Source organism: Ambystoma mexicanum, chromosome 12 (assembly GCF_040938575.1).
Source record: "Ambystoma mexicanum isolate Mex_15411 chromosome 12, UKY_AmexF1_1, whole genome shotgun sequence".
Taxonomy (NCBI): Eukaryota; Metazoa; Chordata; class Amphibia; order Caudata; family Ambystomatidae; genus Ambystoma; species Ambystoma mexicanum.
This window is the reverse complement of record NC_090936.1, coordinates 998,432,795-998,449,788: the sequence shown is the minus strand read 5'-3', so window position 1 is coordinate 998,449,788 and position 16,994 is coordinate 998,432,795. Positions and strand designations below refer to the sequence as shown.

At 44.9% G+C, this 16,994-nt stretch overlaps 1 protein-coding gene across 8 annotated transcripts in view; it reads left to right on the top strand.

Moving 5' to 3' along the window:
* The window catches only part of PPP6R2 (protein phosphatase 6 regulatory subunit 2), a 2,012,581-nt gene that overhangs the window by 1,431,361 nt on the left and 564,226 nt on the right, over nt 1-16,994 (top strand). For all 8 annotated transcript variants that reach the window (XR_011281892.1, XM_069629515.1, XM_069629514.1 and 5 more), the window contains one exon: nt 14,777-14,904. Coding sequence is in view for 7 of the 8 variants with exons in the window: in XM_069629515.1 (XP_069485616.1) it covers nt 14,777-14,904 (128 nt within the window). In the remaining variant the exon portion in view is untranslated. The remainder of the gene's footprint in view (nt 1-14,776; nt 14,905-16,994) is intronic.

The window sequence follows — 16,994 nt, the reverse complement described above, 5'->3', positions numbered from 1 at the left end:
ACTAATTTGGCCCGTACATTCTGTGCTCTTAAACACAAATCTTGACAGAGGTTCCTCAGGTAAACTCAGTTTTGCAATTGCCCAATGCTTGGAAATAAGCTTTTTAACTTGAAAGGTCTGAGACCCATGTGTGATGACACATGTCGTTATGGTATTTTCAGTTGTTTTGTTTTTGGGTGTCAATAGGGAGTCCCGATCCGTAAAAACGAGCCAGTTTCTTTGATCGACTGAGTTTTTTGGGGTAACCTCTTTCTCAGTCTGGCATCTAAATCATCTGCTTGTTTGTAAAGGTCAGCTAGGTCTGTGCAGTTTCTCCTTACACGCAGATACTGTCCGTATGGGAGGTTATCTCGCAAGTGTCGAGGATGGTCACTCGAATAGTGTAATAAAGTGTTTCTTGCACTTTCCTTTCTGTTAAGGCAACATTTCTATTTTCCTTCATCATGCTTGATGTTTAAATCCAGAAATAAAAAAGATACCTTCATTGGAATGCTCCATTGTGAATTGGCTGTTGTCCATTTGGTTGAGCCATGTTTGAAAAAGCTGCAATTCCGTTTCTGTTCCATCACAGATAAAAATAATATTGTTGATGAAACGTTTCCAATTCGATATGTTTTTTTATGTTAGGGTTTCTGTTGCACAGGATGTTACTTGTCTTAAAGTTGAACATAAAACGAATCGCCAGACTCGGCGCAAAGGCTGCCCCCATCGCGGTTTCCTTGTAGGTAGAAATCACCATTGAATTCAAAGTAATTTTTGCAAAGTGCCAGACCCATGAGTTCGATAATGAAGTTATGCGGAACCCGTTCTTGCAAGTTGAATCGAGTAAAATGCTCTTGAATGCATTCAATTGCTTGTTCTTGAGGAATGCTAGTATACAATGACTTTGTCCATTGTAACTAGTCTCTGTTTGGATTTGTCAAAGTAGATTTTCAGCAGATCTGACTCTTGTGTGTGGTATCTCTCAAATAGGTATCCGTACGGACACTGATCTGTTTTAAAAAGGTGTTGACAAATTTGCAAAAAGGCTCTAGTATGGATCCACACCCAGATACAATAGGCCTACCTGGAGGATTCACTGAGTTTTTGTGGATCTTTGGTAGTGCATAAATGGTTGGGGTGCAGCCTTGGCTTGTTGTGAGGAATTCAAATTCATCATCGGTGATCCAATTTCGATCATAGCCATATGTTGCAGTTTGTTCAATCTCTATTTTAATCTCCTTAGCTGGATCTTTTTTCAATTATTTTTTTTATAGCTTTCGGCATTCTGTAGTAGCGCGTTGACCATCTCTAGGTATTGGGCATTAGTCATTGACTATTCCTCCACCTTTTATCTGCTGGCTTTATAACTATGGCCGTATTTCCTGATGGATCATTTAGAGCTTTGTATTCGTCTTTAGAGAGGTTCTGTTTGAAAAAGTTTTTCTCTCCTTTTCCTTGCAAACAGTGTAGATCTTTAAGAACACATTTTTCGAAGGTCCACATTTCTCTTGGGATCTGATTGTCCTGTGGTGTAAATGTAGATGGAACACGTAGGCCGGAGTCTAGGTCTGGTGTGCTGCTGGGAGAGTTCAAAAAGAACACTTTAAGTCTCAGTCCTCAGGAATCTGTGAAGCTCAATTTCTGTAGCATACCAATCCGTCTGTGTTTTTGGAACACACGATAGGCCATTAGATAACACTGAAATCTGGGATTGCCTCATGTCAATATTAGCTAAATTGGAAATGGGTATCAATGGTTCTGTGTTGACTAGCGATTCTGGCACCTCCTGCCCCATGTTTGTCTGATCGGGGCATATGCTTGGAACCACGGATGACCCCATTGTGGGCCTCCTTGCCCTCCTCTGCCTAAAAAAGGGGGCGGTGGTTGGAAGTTCCCAAATCCTTGTTGGTTAGATTTAGTTTGGTCATCAGAATCACTACTGCTCGAGTTTGAAAATGGCACCCATTGTCGTTTCCCTTGGCCACGTTGTTGAGATGTCAATTGTTTCTTCACTGCTTCTATATATTGGTCAGTGGTATAGCGAAAAATGTTTTCCAATTTAAATTAGTGGATATCTTTGGCGAATTTCTTTGTCTTTTTGGCGATAGTAGTGGTTTTGAATTCATCAAAAAGCTTATTGGTTGCCATAAATTGGTCTCTGGCATTAGTGATTACATTGCTAGCTAAGAATTTTTCTTCCTCTGAATCTAGTTCCTTTTGTATATCGGCACTAATTCTTTGAGCCATCGTGATAGTGAGGACCATTAAGTCACAGCTACATTTGATGGCTATATGACTATACGTAGTCGTATATTCCCTGTCTGTCAAAAAAAGGCACAGTTTGTTACTATTAGTCCTGCCGGGATAGTATTGGCCTTCAAATATTCGCGCAAGAAATGTCCGTGCAGTTCAGTTCTAAAGTTTTTTTCTTTTTTACTTTTTTTTTTTTTAATTTGTCTTTATTGGTTTTTAACATATAACAATTCTCTCAGGGAGAGAAAAGAAAAGACTTCATACATAGGTACGTTTGTTATACAAATGAGGAATGCTTTTTCAAATGTCTGTTAGGCAGAAACCTGTGCAGTTCCCTTAGGTACCACTGCAAAAGATTTAAGACTAGAGGTGTTGGCAGTAAACCCACTTGGTAGCAGTCTGTACCACCAAGATTTACCTGGTAGCTGTGGCTGAGCAGTTACACTTCCCTCAGGAAGAGTTAGGCAGTATGCAAAGTATACTCAATAGGCACTCGGATACAATAATACAAGCCAACACTGACCAGACCTTTGGTATCAAAGTATATAATTATTTATTTAAAAACACACAGTTGAAACACTCCAGCACTCTTATTGTAAAATATTCTAAACACAGTTACTATTATGATATATACACCCCTTTTTCCCCGATTAGAAAATCACAGTAAAACAACACTTATTTTCATACAGAGGTGAGCGCTTAACTAGATTGCACTCTGATAAGTTTGTGAAAAAAGGGAGGGAAAAAGACCGAATATGAAGAGGTACACCACTCTACGATTCAAGAACACTGTTAGCAAGGCAGAGAGCAAAAAGTCACTGGTGAGCCAAAGTCCAAAGGCTGGGCTCACTCTTAGAGAGAGCAGAGCACAAATGCGCTCAAGATCACACAGTTACACTAGGCTTAGAGAGTCTTGCAGAGGGTTCAGAAAAGAGTTTAGAGAGGCTTAGAAGTTTAGCCAAGGTGTCCCAGGCTAACCCAGGTTCGGAAGCCGGGGGCTAAATCTACCCCGTACAGTCGGTAGCAAGGGAAGCCAGGCGGGACACGGTACCTTAAGTGGAAAGGATCCTCCAGCGGTGGCAGTTGTTCCTGGTAGTGGGTGCAAGTTGCGTCGTCGTCCAGGGGAAGAGAAGATCTCGACTTGGAGGAAAGATGAAGATCGTTGCACTACCAGGGCAGAAACCAGCCGCTGAGTTTTCTGGTTAAAGGTGGTACCTTTTGTCTTGCGGTCGTGGTAAAACATGGTATCCCGGTTGCCGGGGTGCTTGGCACGGGCAAGGTGGCCACGAGATACGTCGGGAAAGCGAAAAGACGGTGAAACTGCTTATCCCCACTAGTTAAAGGAAGAAGACTTTCCGGCGGGAGATCTCCTCTGTCGTTGGGAAAAAGTGGTGAGACGATCCAGCAGGGCTCCACCGGTAGTGGTGTCGTGGCAGGTCGGCTCAGCTTCTCCCTTTTCGGATTCTCTGGTCCTGTGCCGACTTCTGAAGTTCCAGTCCCCAAAGCCCTGCTTTTATGCAGCAAACCCCCATTCACTCTGCCTAGCTGTCACTCAAACATGCTAAGTGGTGAGCCGGCCGGCTCACCACTTGGGCCAATCAGGACGGAGTGCAACTTGAGTTGCCTAGGCAACTCAGTCCAGGGTGCCTAAATTCCCCTCCACCCCTCCTAAGTACCCCAGACAGAGTGGCACCACTTTGAAGGGCTTCTGTGGAGAAGCCCGCCAAAAAGTGGAACAAAGGGCTCGACTTGGGTTGGAGTCACAGAGGAGAACACAAACGCCATTTTAGAATCAAGTTTTGGCAAAAAATACCAACCGGAGAATTAATATTAATTAAATAAACCGGCGGTATGTTCGAGGCTACCGTAAATAATTAAATAAAGATAGTAGCCTAAAACAATGGGAAATCCCATAGGAAAATATTTGCGGTTGAATATAAAAAGTAGTATCCACTGCCACCAGCCAAAACTCGATCAGGGGGGACGGAGACATGCCCCCTCGACTAACAGACCCTGAGGCAATCGAATTGCCCCAGCCAGTACGTCCACAATATGATGGTTTGTACTGGTTCTGCTCAGAATTTAAGACTAGTAAAGTCAATGGTGACTTTACATGCCCTGGGAGACAGTAGTCAGTCCCAGGGTATGGAGTCTATACTGGGGGGTCACTATGACACCACTGTGTTACTGCACTGAGGGTGCTGTGTAACACATATCACAAAAACACATGAAACCCTATGGAGTAAAATACCCCATAGCCCATTAAACACTTCTAGATCCAAAGAAACACACTCAAATCATGTCCAAGAGTGAGGGTAAAAGAGTCTCACTCTTGGCAGGAGAAAAAAAATAAACCCCAAAAATCCAGCAAAGCTGCTGGGGGACTCACTAGGTTAGGAAATTCAGCCTAAACAGAGAATTCTCCCTAACAATGTCTTAATAACATCGATGTACCTTTGTAATCCATTTCTGTAAACAAAACAGTATAACAATAAGATTCACAAAAATACTTTTCTCGTTCCCTGTATTTGGTTTTACCCTCCCTCCAAGGGCTAGGAAATCGTCTCGACGGAGTATTGTGGTTTCGTGGTCTTGCTCTTATTGTCGTGGGCTGAAGGATTTCTTTTAAGCATCTTCGGGGTTTCATTTTAAGAGGGGTGCTTCATAATATTTCTTCTGCAATCTATAAGGCAGTGGGGAATTCGTCTCGGGGCGCCAAGGGGGGGCAAAATCATGAGCGGGGGAGGACCCGTTTGGACCCCCTACACATTGGGTATCATTACTGCGCTGACTCTAATGTGTTTGTTTAGGAAATCTGACCATAGGATGTCACATTGGGTCGCCCTGCATGTAGGGATGCAGTAATTTTTTCCATGGTACATATGTTCATTACCACATTGACCCAGTCATTCTCAGTCGGGACTGTGATTGATTTCCACTTCGTGGCCAGTAGAGCTCGGGCTGCAAGTAGAAGATGGGGGGCTAGACCTTGGACTGTCTCCCACTCATCTTCGAGTTTCTCAAGGCCGAACAGAACAAGATGGGGGTCAGCCGCTCTTTGAATCCCATCCAGGTCCCTAAACCACTCCAAGACTTCGTCCCAATAAACTTGATTCGAGGACAGCCCCACCACATATGCCAATAGTCTGCAGCTTGTCCACATTCACGCCAGCACTGAGGGGAAGATGATTGGTACATTTTAGATAGTTTGTAGGGGGTTATACTGCCATTGGTGTAAAAGTTTAATGGCGTGGAGTTTGTATTGGCATGATATGGAAGTGCGTGTAGCCATGCAACACATTTTATCCCACGTGACTTCATCGATTTCTGTCCCCATATCATTCTCCAATCGTGCTCTGAGATTATTCGTACTCCCTCTGCCCGCCTCGATCAATATTTTGTACATGGCGGATATCAGACCCTTCCTGTCAGTCTTAGAGTCTAGCAATTTTTCAAAGCGGGTGAGTTTCCTACTCAGTTTCTCTCCATTCTGCTTTCGTCAGAACTCCCTTAATCTGTAGTAGTGGAATGTGGACAGTACACCTATATTTAGGGCTTCTGTTAGCTCTGGGAGCGTGATAAAAGAATCGCTCCGGAGGAGCTGGCCTACCCTTTCTAGCCCTGCCTCATACCGCGCTTGTAATCTCTCGACATTAGAGATGTGGTTGTTTATGCCCGGGGACCATAAGTGGCTCAATGGGGACGGCCATGCTGTAATCTTTCTCATCTCGGGGCCCTCTCTCCATATTTCCCATATGGTTGCAAAGAGCGGATGCTCCGTCGTCCTATTCAATATTCTCTTTCGTGGGGCCTATAGCCACTCAGAGAGTGTTGCCAGATTCAAGTAGTGGTTATCCATTGCTATCCACTGTGGCACTTTTTGATTGCGCAAATGAGGGATGAGTACCCGTAACTGGGCAGCATTGTAGTACTTCTTGAGATCTGGGAGTCCTACCCCGCCCTTGTCTTTGGGCAACGTCAAAGTGTTGTAGGCAATCCTGGCTTTTTTCTCTTGCCACAAGAATTTTAGGGGCGCGTTTTTAACTTCTATGAAATATTGCTCTGGTATTTTAATGGGGAGCATCTGGAAGGGGTACAGAAACCTAGGAAGACAGGTCATTTTTATTGCGTTGAGTCGTCCGAGCCACGAAATTGTCAATTTGTTCCACCTCGCGAGGTCCGCATGGAATTTTTCAAGGAGTTTTGGAAAGTTTGCTTCATATAAGGTTCCTATTTGTTTCGTAATTCGTATCCCTAAGTATTGTAGGGTGCCGTGTTCAAGAAAGGAATATTTGGTTTGATTTACCCCTGCGGACCCCTGAAGGGGAAACCAATATCGATTTGGCATGATTGACTTTAAATCCTGATAGCTGACCATATTCCTCAAGGAGGGAGATAGCTCGGGGAATTGATCTTTCTGGGTTGATCACATGCAGAAGTATGTCATCAGCATACAGTGCTATTTTGTACTCTATCTGTCCTAAATACATACCCTCTATTCCGGTATCTGTTCGTATGTTATGTGCTAATGGTTCGAGCGATAAAGAGAACAAGATGGCCGACAGGGGGCATCCCTGCCTAGTACCTCGTTTCAGTTGAAACCACCTGGAGTATTCCCCATTTACGAATACCGAGGCTTTAGGCGTCGTATAGACTGCCTGAATTCCTCTTCTAAGCTTGGGGTCCATTCCAATTTTGCAGAGGACTCCCATTAGGAAATCCCAGTCTACCCTTTCGAAGGCTTTTTCTGCATCAATGGAGAGCAGGGAGGGGGTCTGTGTTCAGATTGTGGGAAGCATGCACCAGGTGCAAAGTCTTGCGCATGGTATCGGCTCCCTGCCGACCCAATATGAAGCCCACTTGATCGGGGTGGATGAGGTGGGGCATGAATGATTCGATTCTAGCAGCCAGGACTCTTGTATACATTTTTGCATCTACGTTGAGCAGAGAAATGGGACGGTATGATCCACATCTTTTTGGGTCTCTCCCTTCTTTTGGGATGACCCTTGTGAGTGCTCTGACAAATGATTCTGGGGGTTTTCCTGTTTCTAGGATTTCATTAAACAGTTCGACAAGAAAGGGTGTGAGTTGTGCGGCAATGTTTTATAAAAACCCGCCGTATAGCCACCTTCTCACAGGGATTTGCCTAGTGTGAGTCTTTTTATAGCTTCCTGAACTTCCTCTTCAGTTATAGAGACGTCCAGGCTCGCTGATTCAATACCTGTTAATTTGGGCATATCAATATTGGCTAGGTAGGACTGAATGCTAGACGAGTCTGGGTCTGTCTCTGTGGTATACAAAGCTTTGTAGAAGTCTGCAAAGGCTTCGGGGATGGTGGTCTTACTTATCCCTGTGTTGGGCCCTCCATCAACTATTTCCTGAACCCTACGTTCTGCTCACTGTTCTCGTAACCTGGCCGCCAGTAGTGCGTCCGCTTTATCTCCTTTCTCATAGAATTTATTTTTTTAGCAGTAGAACTTTGCGAACTATTTGATCATGTTCTAGGAGGCCGAGTTCCTCTTTTTCCTAGCTTCACTGACTTTTACATGGTCTAACATGTCTCCTTCTTTCGCCTCATTGTCTAGTTGGGTGATTTCTCCACAAAGTTTTTCAATCAGAGTCCTCTCTTTTTTTGTTGGCTCCCTCCTTCATGAGGATCCCCCTCCAGGTCGCTTTACCAGCATCCCAGACCCCTTGCTTAGATACCTCCCCGGTATCGTTCAACCGAAAGTATTCAGTGATTTCCGTTTCCATCTCAGACTTGAAGACAGGATCTTTCCATAGGGCCTCGTTGCATCTCCATTTCCCTCCTCTAACCGGTAAGGATTCCCATTGTATGTCAGCGGTCACCATATCGTGATCGGACCATGTTATCGGGGTGATCTCAGTATGTGAGGTTGTGTTGTATAAGTCTGTAGAGAAATAAAGGTAATCAATGCGAGTGAGTGTATTGTGTGGGGCTGAAAAAAAGGTGTAGCCTCTCTCCTCAGGATCCATTCGTCTCCACGCATCATTCATTCCATACAGTTCAATCATTTCCCTGAAGTGAGTGTGATCCTCTCCAGGTTTGTCACGTGTTCCTGGATTACCAGGTTACCGATCTAATGTGGGGTCAGTCCATATATTAAAATCTCCTCCGAGGATGACGTGACCGGAGGATTCTACCATGATATTGGGAATTGTTCTGGAAAGGAATCTAGCTTGACTTACGTTGGGGGAGTAGATTGTGGCAATCGTAGTGGACACATTCCCAATGGATCCTGAGACTAGCAAGGCCCGGCCTTCTGCATCTGACCAGATCGTGGTAGTCTTGAAGTCTGTCCCTTTTCTAATGAGTATTCCCACTCCACCTCTTCTCAGTGGTCCCGAGCCCCAGAATTCTATCCCTGACCACTTCCCCAGGACCACCCTCTCGTCGTCTTTCATATATTTATTCTCTTGCAATAGGAGAATGTCAAATTTCGATCTCCGGAATTTACTAAACACAAGGGACCTCTTGGCCGGTGAATTGAGGCCCTTAACTTTCAGCATACCCACCCTTATGGAGCCCCTGCTATAAGATTCAGCGGTCATCACAACAATGGAATCTGAGGTTATACATAGTATTTGACCATTTCAACGGCCCAACTTTTGTTGAGTTGAGCCTGTTATTTTATTTTCCTGATTTCCTGAGTCCGCCCATGCATCAACAAATACCCTTGTCCCTCTTCCCATCCCCCCTGCCCCCCTGAGTTAGGTGGCGTCCGATCGAGCCTAGTTGAGTGCACTAGCCCGGATTTGAACCACCAGTGGAGACCGTTACCTCACGGTCCCTTTGCGAGAATATTTGTCAACATAACTAATGAGCCCCCGCTAACCTCCCCCCGGAGTTAGCACATATCTTTAAGATGTATAGAGGTCTCTATAACGTTTCAACAATAAACACCTGTGTCTTTTGTTATTGAATGGCAATTTATGCAAAATAAGCCATACTTGTCCAGGGTCAATTACCCCCTTCAGTAGAGCCGTTGCGTCTGCGATATTTCCTTGAACCCTTCACTTTCTTCCTCCTTGGGTCTGCCATTCCCTCCTATCTTTGGGAGTATCTTCCCAAACTTCCTCCTGGTCCTGTGGGCCCAACAGATAAGATATGCATGCTTTGATTTGCTTCTCCGAGCTCAGTCTGATCTTTGTGCCCTCATGTTCGAAAGAGAGGGAGAAGGGATAACCCCAACTGTAGCGGGTATCGCGTGTTTTAAGCCTTGTCGTGAGTGGTTTACACATTTTCCTTGGGGCCAAAGTCGGGGAGGAGAGGTCCTGATATATCGTTACTTACGCTCCGCTTGGAATAATGGTGCCCCCACTCCTCGCCTTTTCCAACACACTCGTCCTATCTTGATACCTATGGAACCGTGCCAGAACTGATCTCGGGCCTCCAGGTGGGCCTCCCGCCCTATGGATGCGCTCTGTCTTGGGCTCATCAATATTTTCTTCCGCAACTAGTAATTTGATGATGTGATGGTGTCATTTTGAGGTCATCTTCCGTTTCACCTTTTTTCCCCGGAATCCCAAAAAAGCATAAATTGTTTCTCCTTTCTCGATTTTCCAAATCATCCATCTTGAGTTTGAACTCCTGCTCTCTCTGTTCTAGTTCAGTTATTCTGTGAGCTAATTGTGTTTCCAGAAGGTCTATTGAGGCTTGATTGTTCTCGACACTTTCGACCCTATCCTCTGTTATCAAGACGCTGTGTGAGTCTGTCGATTTTTTTTTTTTTATTTATTATTTTTTTTTCCCCTATATTGGCTCCTATGTTCCTTATTTTCGACAATAAATCTGCTATGTCTCCCTTTGTGGCCGCGGTTTCTGCATTTGTGGTTGGTGCCGAAGCCATCTTGGTGTCGACAGAGTGTGGGGCTGTCGGGTCATATGCGTAGATGGCAAGTTTCTGTTGCAAGTTCATGCGCCTGGTTCCTTATTTTCAACGTGCTGGTTGATGTGGGTTTCAGAGTTATCTCTACCACTGCAGAGGCACACGCCCCTTTTACCTCCCTTTGCTTTCTTTTTGGGCCGGTATCTTTTTGGATTAGTCTCTGGGGGCCTTACCCTCAGTGAGGTAGATGTATCTATCGTTATGGCCGGGATGGAGTCCTATCTCTACAGGTAGGCCTGTGGATGGGCTTGCTGGAGACTCCTCAGTATCTTATGTTGGCCCTCCTGCAGGGATCTGCGATCCTGATACGGGGGTCGTCTTTCGTATCCTTTGCCCTTTACTGTCTCCTTAGAGTGGATTGAGGTCCTCGACTTTCCCGGGGGGGTCATGGTGTCCCAGGGAGGGTGGGTTGGCCAGAGGCCATATGTCTTTGTAGGGACGACTTTCCTTGAAAGGTGCGCAAACCTCCCACTCATCCTCCTCTTCACCGCGGTGGAACAAGGAGGTGCCTGTGCTCTGAGGGGTAATGTCAACTGGTGCATGCAGCGAATGCGCATCCTTTTGTGTATGTCTCTTCTCTATCATACTGTTCGCCTCTTCCTCAGGAACTCTTATGCGCTTCCCGTATGGGGAGGGCTCAGGAAATTGTATGGGATGGAGTATCCACTAGCTTTCTCGAGTGGCGTATCTGACGACTATGGTCAGGGGTGCGTTAGACAGTCACTCAATGGCCTCGTTGTTTGCACGCGAGGTGAGTTATCTCCTATGGCAGGGGAGCCATATGCATGATACGCTGATGCGTATGAAGCGGTGCGTAGTCATGGCTCTGGTAGCCCACTTTCCAGGGTCTTGTCCTGGGACCCAGGGTGCAGGGAGCGCCACGTCCAGCACAAATGGGGCCCAGAGGTGGGTCCACTGTGCTGCTGCTCAGGCTGCACCCGCAGTCCGGCACAGCCACTGTTTCGCCCGATCCGTCAGGGGAGGTGGGATGGTATCGCTGCAAGGTTCCTCACTCAAGGGAGGGGTGGGGCTTGTATCTTCGTACTCTCCGTGAGCCGCCCGGCGTCACGGAACAGGGCGCCAGAAAAGATGTTACGGCTGCCGCGGTGCAGATGCCAGGAGCTTCCGAAGTTCTCTCGCTTCCCTTCTGCCGTCGTTTCCATTCACCGCTGGTTCCCTGTGTCCGAAAGCAGCGTTGGGCGGACACAGGGGCACAGCCTCCGGCATGTGTTCTGCAGGGTAGTGGTGTAGCTGTCTTTCCTAGCAGTGTTGACTACAGTCCGCAATCGGGATCAAATCTAGTTTTGTTTTCAGTTCAAGGTTCCGCAGTGATATTACTGGGAAGCCGGGGCCGATTTCACCCGGGTTTTTTCCCATGCGTGGCAAAGACCTTTATACACCACTGGTGCAAGTTTCTTCTCTGGGGGGGTCCAAAAGCGGGGGCTTATTCCGTTTTTTTGGACCTCAGGACGGGAGCTCACGCAGAAGGGCTCATCCGCGCACCCCCTAGTGGCCAACCTTCTTTTTTACTTTTAATAAATCATCACTACAGGTAGATTGGGCTGTATTCTGGTTTGATCCTGTAGGGTCGAAAATCGATGGCCCTATCATGACTGCTGATGTTGCTCAACTGAATAACTAAAGGTTTGATTTTCTGCCATGTTGGAAATTGGGTCAAAGTGAAAGAGTTGGGTATATTTTTTATTTTTGTTTTAGATTCCTTAGCAATGCGTACACAGCTCCGCAACCCACCAGGAATCACCTGTGAATTACCGGGAGTTCAACAGTCAAGTATTTTGAGAAATGGTCAGGGAAAATGAAAGGTAGGTTATTTTGTCCCAAATGTTCTTTTTTACCACACCCTAAGCAACAATCTACTACAAAATGATAGGGGGCAGGGGGGGACGGGGCAGTTGTGGTGCAGCTATGGTGGGAGTCATAGAAATCAAATGCGGATAATTCCAAAGCTGCTATATTATTTTAGGATCTAATGCTCCTCATTCTAGTACGGGTATCCAGAAAGCAGATATCACTTCAAAGTTATCCCATTAAAGATCTGAATGTAAACCTCAATTTTATCCAAAAAATTTGAATTTATTTTTTCAGTTAAATTGCAAAACATAAAAGTATATATTGGATAAAAGTCTATTCCAAACAAAGACAAAGTTGTTGTCAAGGTACAAACAGACACATTTACAATGTATTCATGTGATTCTAAGCAGATCCACAAGCCCCAGAAGACATACTTTACTTACCGTATTCGTATTTCTGATGCTTGTATCTGCTTAGATTTCCATGCACCCACACTTCCTCCCCTCTTGAAGTTGAAGATGCATAGACATCCAACACCTTGCTTTACTTTCTATACGCACACATTCACTTCATGCTCCCTCTTGTCAGAAACAAAACAAAGGAGGAACCTCAATGCATGAAGGATCATGGGTACAATACACGTAACACATGGATAGCATTGCAAACGTGTCCAGTTGACGTCCCTTTTCAAAGATGGAAAACAAGATGCAATATTCTACACCTACAACTAGATGTCGACCTATCCAGAACATGTGAATCTAAGCAGATACAAGCATCAGAACTACGTTTACGGTAAGTAATGTATGTCATATATAGCGGTGCATGACCTTGGTTTCTTTTTTTCGCGCACTCTTTTCACTGACCGCAACACACTCATCGAGCTTTTTTATTTTCTTTAATACTGCATGCCTACTCCATGCAAGGCCTCGGGCTTCAGGTTGTGTGCAGCCTGCAGCCAGCAATTGCAAGTCTCAGATCTTCACCGGATTTGTTTATATTGCTTGGGCGCGGAGTATAACACCCAGGATTGCAGGTCATGCCAGTCGATGCACCCGAATGGCCTCCGGGAAAGGCATCAAAGATATTCACCTTTTTTCCCAAGGTGAAGGGTGAGGTCTCAGTTGAGGTTGCATGCTGCAGAGCAATGTTCCGAGGAGCAAGCGGCCCAATGCAAAGAAAAGGAAAAGCAAGGAAGAGGTCCTGTTGTCCGAGAGTACTTGCACCAGCATTAGTCTTGAAAGAAGCGCCACCCACCACTCCAGGGAGTCCCCCGAGCGTCCCGCGCAGGTACCTACTCATACGTCCCGTCCTCTTTCCTCATTCTTTATGAGCATCACCCAACATGGGGACGGTACCAGAACCTTCCCCTGTGTTTTCCCTCTCCGTTGTTCCCCCCCCCCCTCAACTAACCACTGAATGAGGTTGTTTTAAACAATGTATGTGCAATGTCGATTTACAATTGGATAGCCTATATGCATTATTTCATATCTATCTTGATTATGTTGCATTTATCTTTTTAATAATATGGACATTTTTGTTATGCATTCTTGAATTAGGCGATGTTTATTAACCATGGTAGACTAAGTGTTAAGCCCTGAGGAGGACCTTTGGTCGAAACAGGCGTTGCCTTATTCTTTGTATACATTGTTTTATTGATATTAAACAGTCCTTGTACTGTGATACATTAAGTTTGAGCTAGTGTCATTTGCGTGTAACTGTGACTTAATACTAGGCTAACAGTTCACAAGAGAGTAATAATTTAGGTTTGGAGGATAGGAGCCCATTTCAGAATGTTACTAGACTGCAGCTAAGGAGGTGCCTTCAGGACGAGGGCTCATTCGATATGAGGTTTGGTGGCTTCTTTGGACCGCCAATGGGGGGGGTACCAGTAAGGGACATTTGCCTTGCGGTGAAATGGTCATCCCTGCATGCATTCTCTAAGCATTCCAACTTGGACGTTGACCGACGGTCTGAAGCCCATTACAGTAGGGCGGTGCCACAGAGATTCGTAATCTAGCTTACATCCCTTCTCCTTTGAGAGCACTCCTTTGGTAGTCTATCAAGATGAGAAATCTGTGGGAGCATGCAATCCATTGAAGGAGAAATTACGTACCTGTGATGTTCTTGCTGTGGATTCTGTTCTCACAGATTCCTCATCGCCTTCCCGCTTGGAAGCTCACGTCATCTGGTGGATGTGCCTTTTGTCACCTCATGTGAATTAAAAAAAATAAAGGGTTTAATTTGTATTTCACCAAATTGGGCCACCTCATTGGTGGCGTTCCTCAACCAAAGATATTTTTGTTTTTAATAGGTTTTTTTCAGCCCTTCGGTTTTGCATGAGTTTTCTCACTAAGGCTGAGCCCTGGGGGAAAAAGGTGGGGAACTGTAGTAGGGGGGCATAGTGCAATCCTTAAGTAACTCGATCGGCATCACGTTTTGAGTTTAGAAGTGGGGCGACAAAACACGAGGGAATCAAGAGACTGTTGAGCCGCACTGCGCCCCCGTCAAAGCCTTTCAAGCAAGCTGATGCTGGATGGATAGCTGTCAAGATGAGAAATCTGTGGGAGAAGAATCCATAGAAAGAACATTGCAGGTAAGTAATGTCTCCTCCTTCATTAATGCCTAATTCAGTTATATTTTATGAAGGAGCCCATACTATGCAGTTTTAATTTCATAAACCTTCTATTTAACGTGTGCTTTGAGCATAGCATGCGCTAGATATGGTTGTGATTAGTTGTTAGTATTGTATATAACTTGTTAGATCATCATGTATATTCGAAGAATAAGTTGGTACATTAATCCAAATATTTGTTTTTCAGCCTAATGCATCCCTCTTTGAAGCATGCTGCAATGAAGTCATACAGCCCTTTGATGACAACGAGGATGAGGAAGATATCTGGGAGGAAAAGGAGATCAACTATGCAGCTCAAGTCAAATCGAGGACTAGGTAAATCTATTCTGACCCTCCTGCATTACACCGCAATCAAAATAACAGATTTGTGGCATTGACATCACGGTCAAACCTGTGCCCTAATGTGATGCTGGCATCGATCGGTCCGTGCCATCTAGATGACTGTCATATAGTGGTGTCACAACGCCATCCAGGATATTCAAAGCGGAATCGAAAGGGGTTATTGATTTTAGTGGTGTGTACTTAGTAGTTTGATTCATTTGCCGCCTAGTTCATTAATCCATTTTTCCATAAATTGAGAATGAGGACTTTTACTTGATTTGTATATTATTTTAATTTGTATTTTGAAGCATAAATACAATGAATGTGTGGCATTAAAGTATCATACCAAAGTAATGTTATATCCAATTTTGGATTAGTCCAATGCTTTGAATATTTCCCATAGAGCGGCGTGTGGTAATTTAAATGCACAGCACTAAATAGCATAAAGCATAGCAAATCAACACCACGCTGTCATTTTACCTTTTAACCGGTAACTGCTGAGGGGTTTTCCTCCCCGTGCTGAGCCCTTCTTTGGAGTTTTCGGTATGTCGCATTCAATCCCTTAACTCTTTTGTTACACGAGATACCTCAGCCAAATTTTGCCCCTTCTCTTCCCACATGGCGGTCATAATGCCACCAAGGAATCCTAGTTTGCTGTAAGGTGTGATAGGAAATAGAAAAAAAGAGAGCAAATGTGTTTTTTTCAGAAAATGCCAATAAAATGATGTACAAAGAAGCCTGTGGGGTTTTTTCTTGTAAGAGCTAGGCACAAATGGTTTGCAGTTCTGAATTTGCCATTTCCCAAGCTTTCAAGAACAGGTTGAGTGGAAACAAAAAAACATTTTTTTACAAGGTTACCATCAGTTTTGTGCGAGGTAGGCGAACTTTCCCTTTTTTTAAAAAAAAAATGTGTATTTATTTTTTAAATAGGACCTGCTTGGAAGGAATGGAATGGAAGGGGAGGGTAGGAAACCTTGATGGGGCGCAGTGGAGGAAGTGTGGTGATGCTGGCTGTCCTTGCTGTGCCCCTTCATTGCTCTTCGCTGTGGATTTTTCATCTGTGACCTGCCAAGTGACCTGCTACTTGCAGCGAACCCATTGGCTGTTTGAACGTGGTACGAAGCTCGCAGTCTATCCTATCGAGGAACTTTTGTAAGCGAAGGTCGAGAACCTTTAGTAACTGAATTATTGTTTACTGCAAAGGCTTTGCCCGCCTGTGCCCCTCCTTCTATATAACATTTGGACCCGCGCGGTGGAGGAAGTGCGGTGGTGAAGTGTGGTGGTGCTGTCTGGCTGTGTAGCGCACTAGTTTACGGCCAAGGCAGCACCGCTTACGTTAACTCTGCGCCCCTAAGGTGAGCAACTTAGTCTATTTTACTGTTGCCCACCTCGGGAATTGTATTTTACATTTATCTGACACGACTACAATTATCCTTTGCATGTGCATTTGAGATAATGGTGGGGCGGAAATATAGTTTGAAATCGGTCATGCCGTGCGTTCTCGTATGGCAGTCCCCTCCAGCACAATCACAAATGGTGCCAGATAAACACCTGGTGAAAAAAATCAATATTTTTTCCAGCAAATTTAGCGAGCTCTAAACCACAACGTTTGCTCTCTCTCGTCAGACATCCGCTCATATTATTTCAATGATTCAAATACAAGAATCACAGATTTGCAAGATTCATGTAATGTAACGAATCCACAAAAGTGTGTTTCCATGGCATCTTCACCCCCAGTTGATTCTATAGGTCTGTCCACTCAGTCCGTTCGAAAATTCCATTCTGACTGTAGCGGAAACAACCGCCGTACTAGGAACACAAATTCCTAAATTGATCACGGCTGACACGCCTTGCATGAGAAAGGCTGACGGAATTATCTAAACAGGTAAAGTTAACAATACGACTTTAGAGGCAGCTTGTATCGCGGGTGAATTGCAACCTATAGATCAGAGGCTTTCGAATTCAGGCAACATTAGCCTGATTTCAGCAGGCACAGACGATAAACTCCAGCCTGACAATGGCTCCGTGCCAGAGGGCACTGCGAATGCTGCCAAAATCATGAAGCCCATCAGATGCTCCGTGGC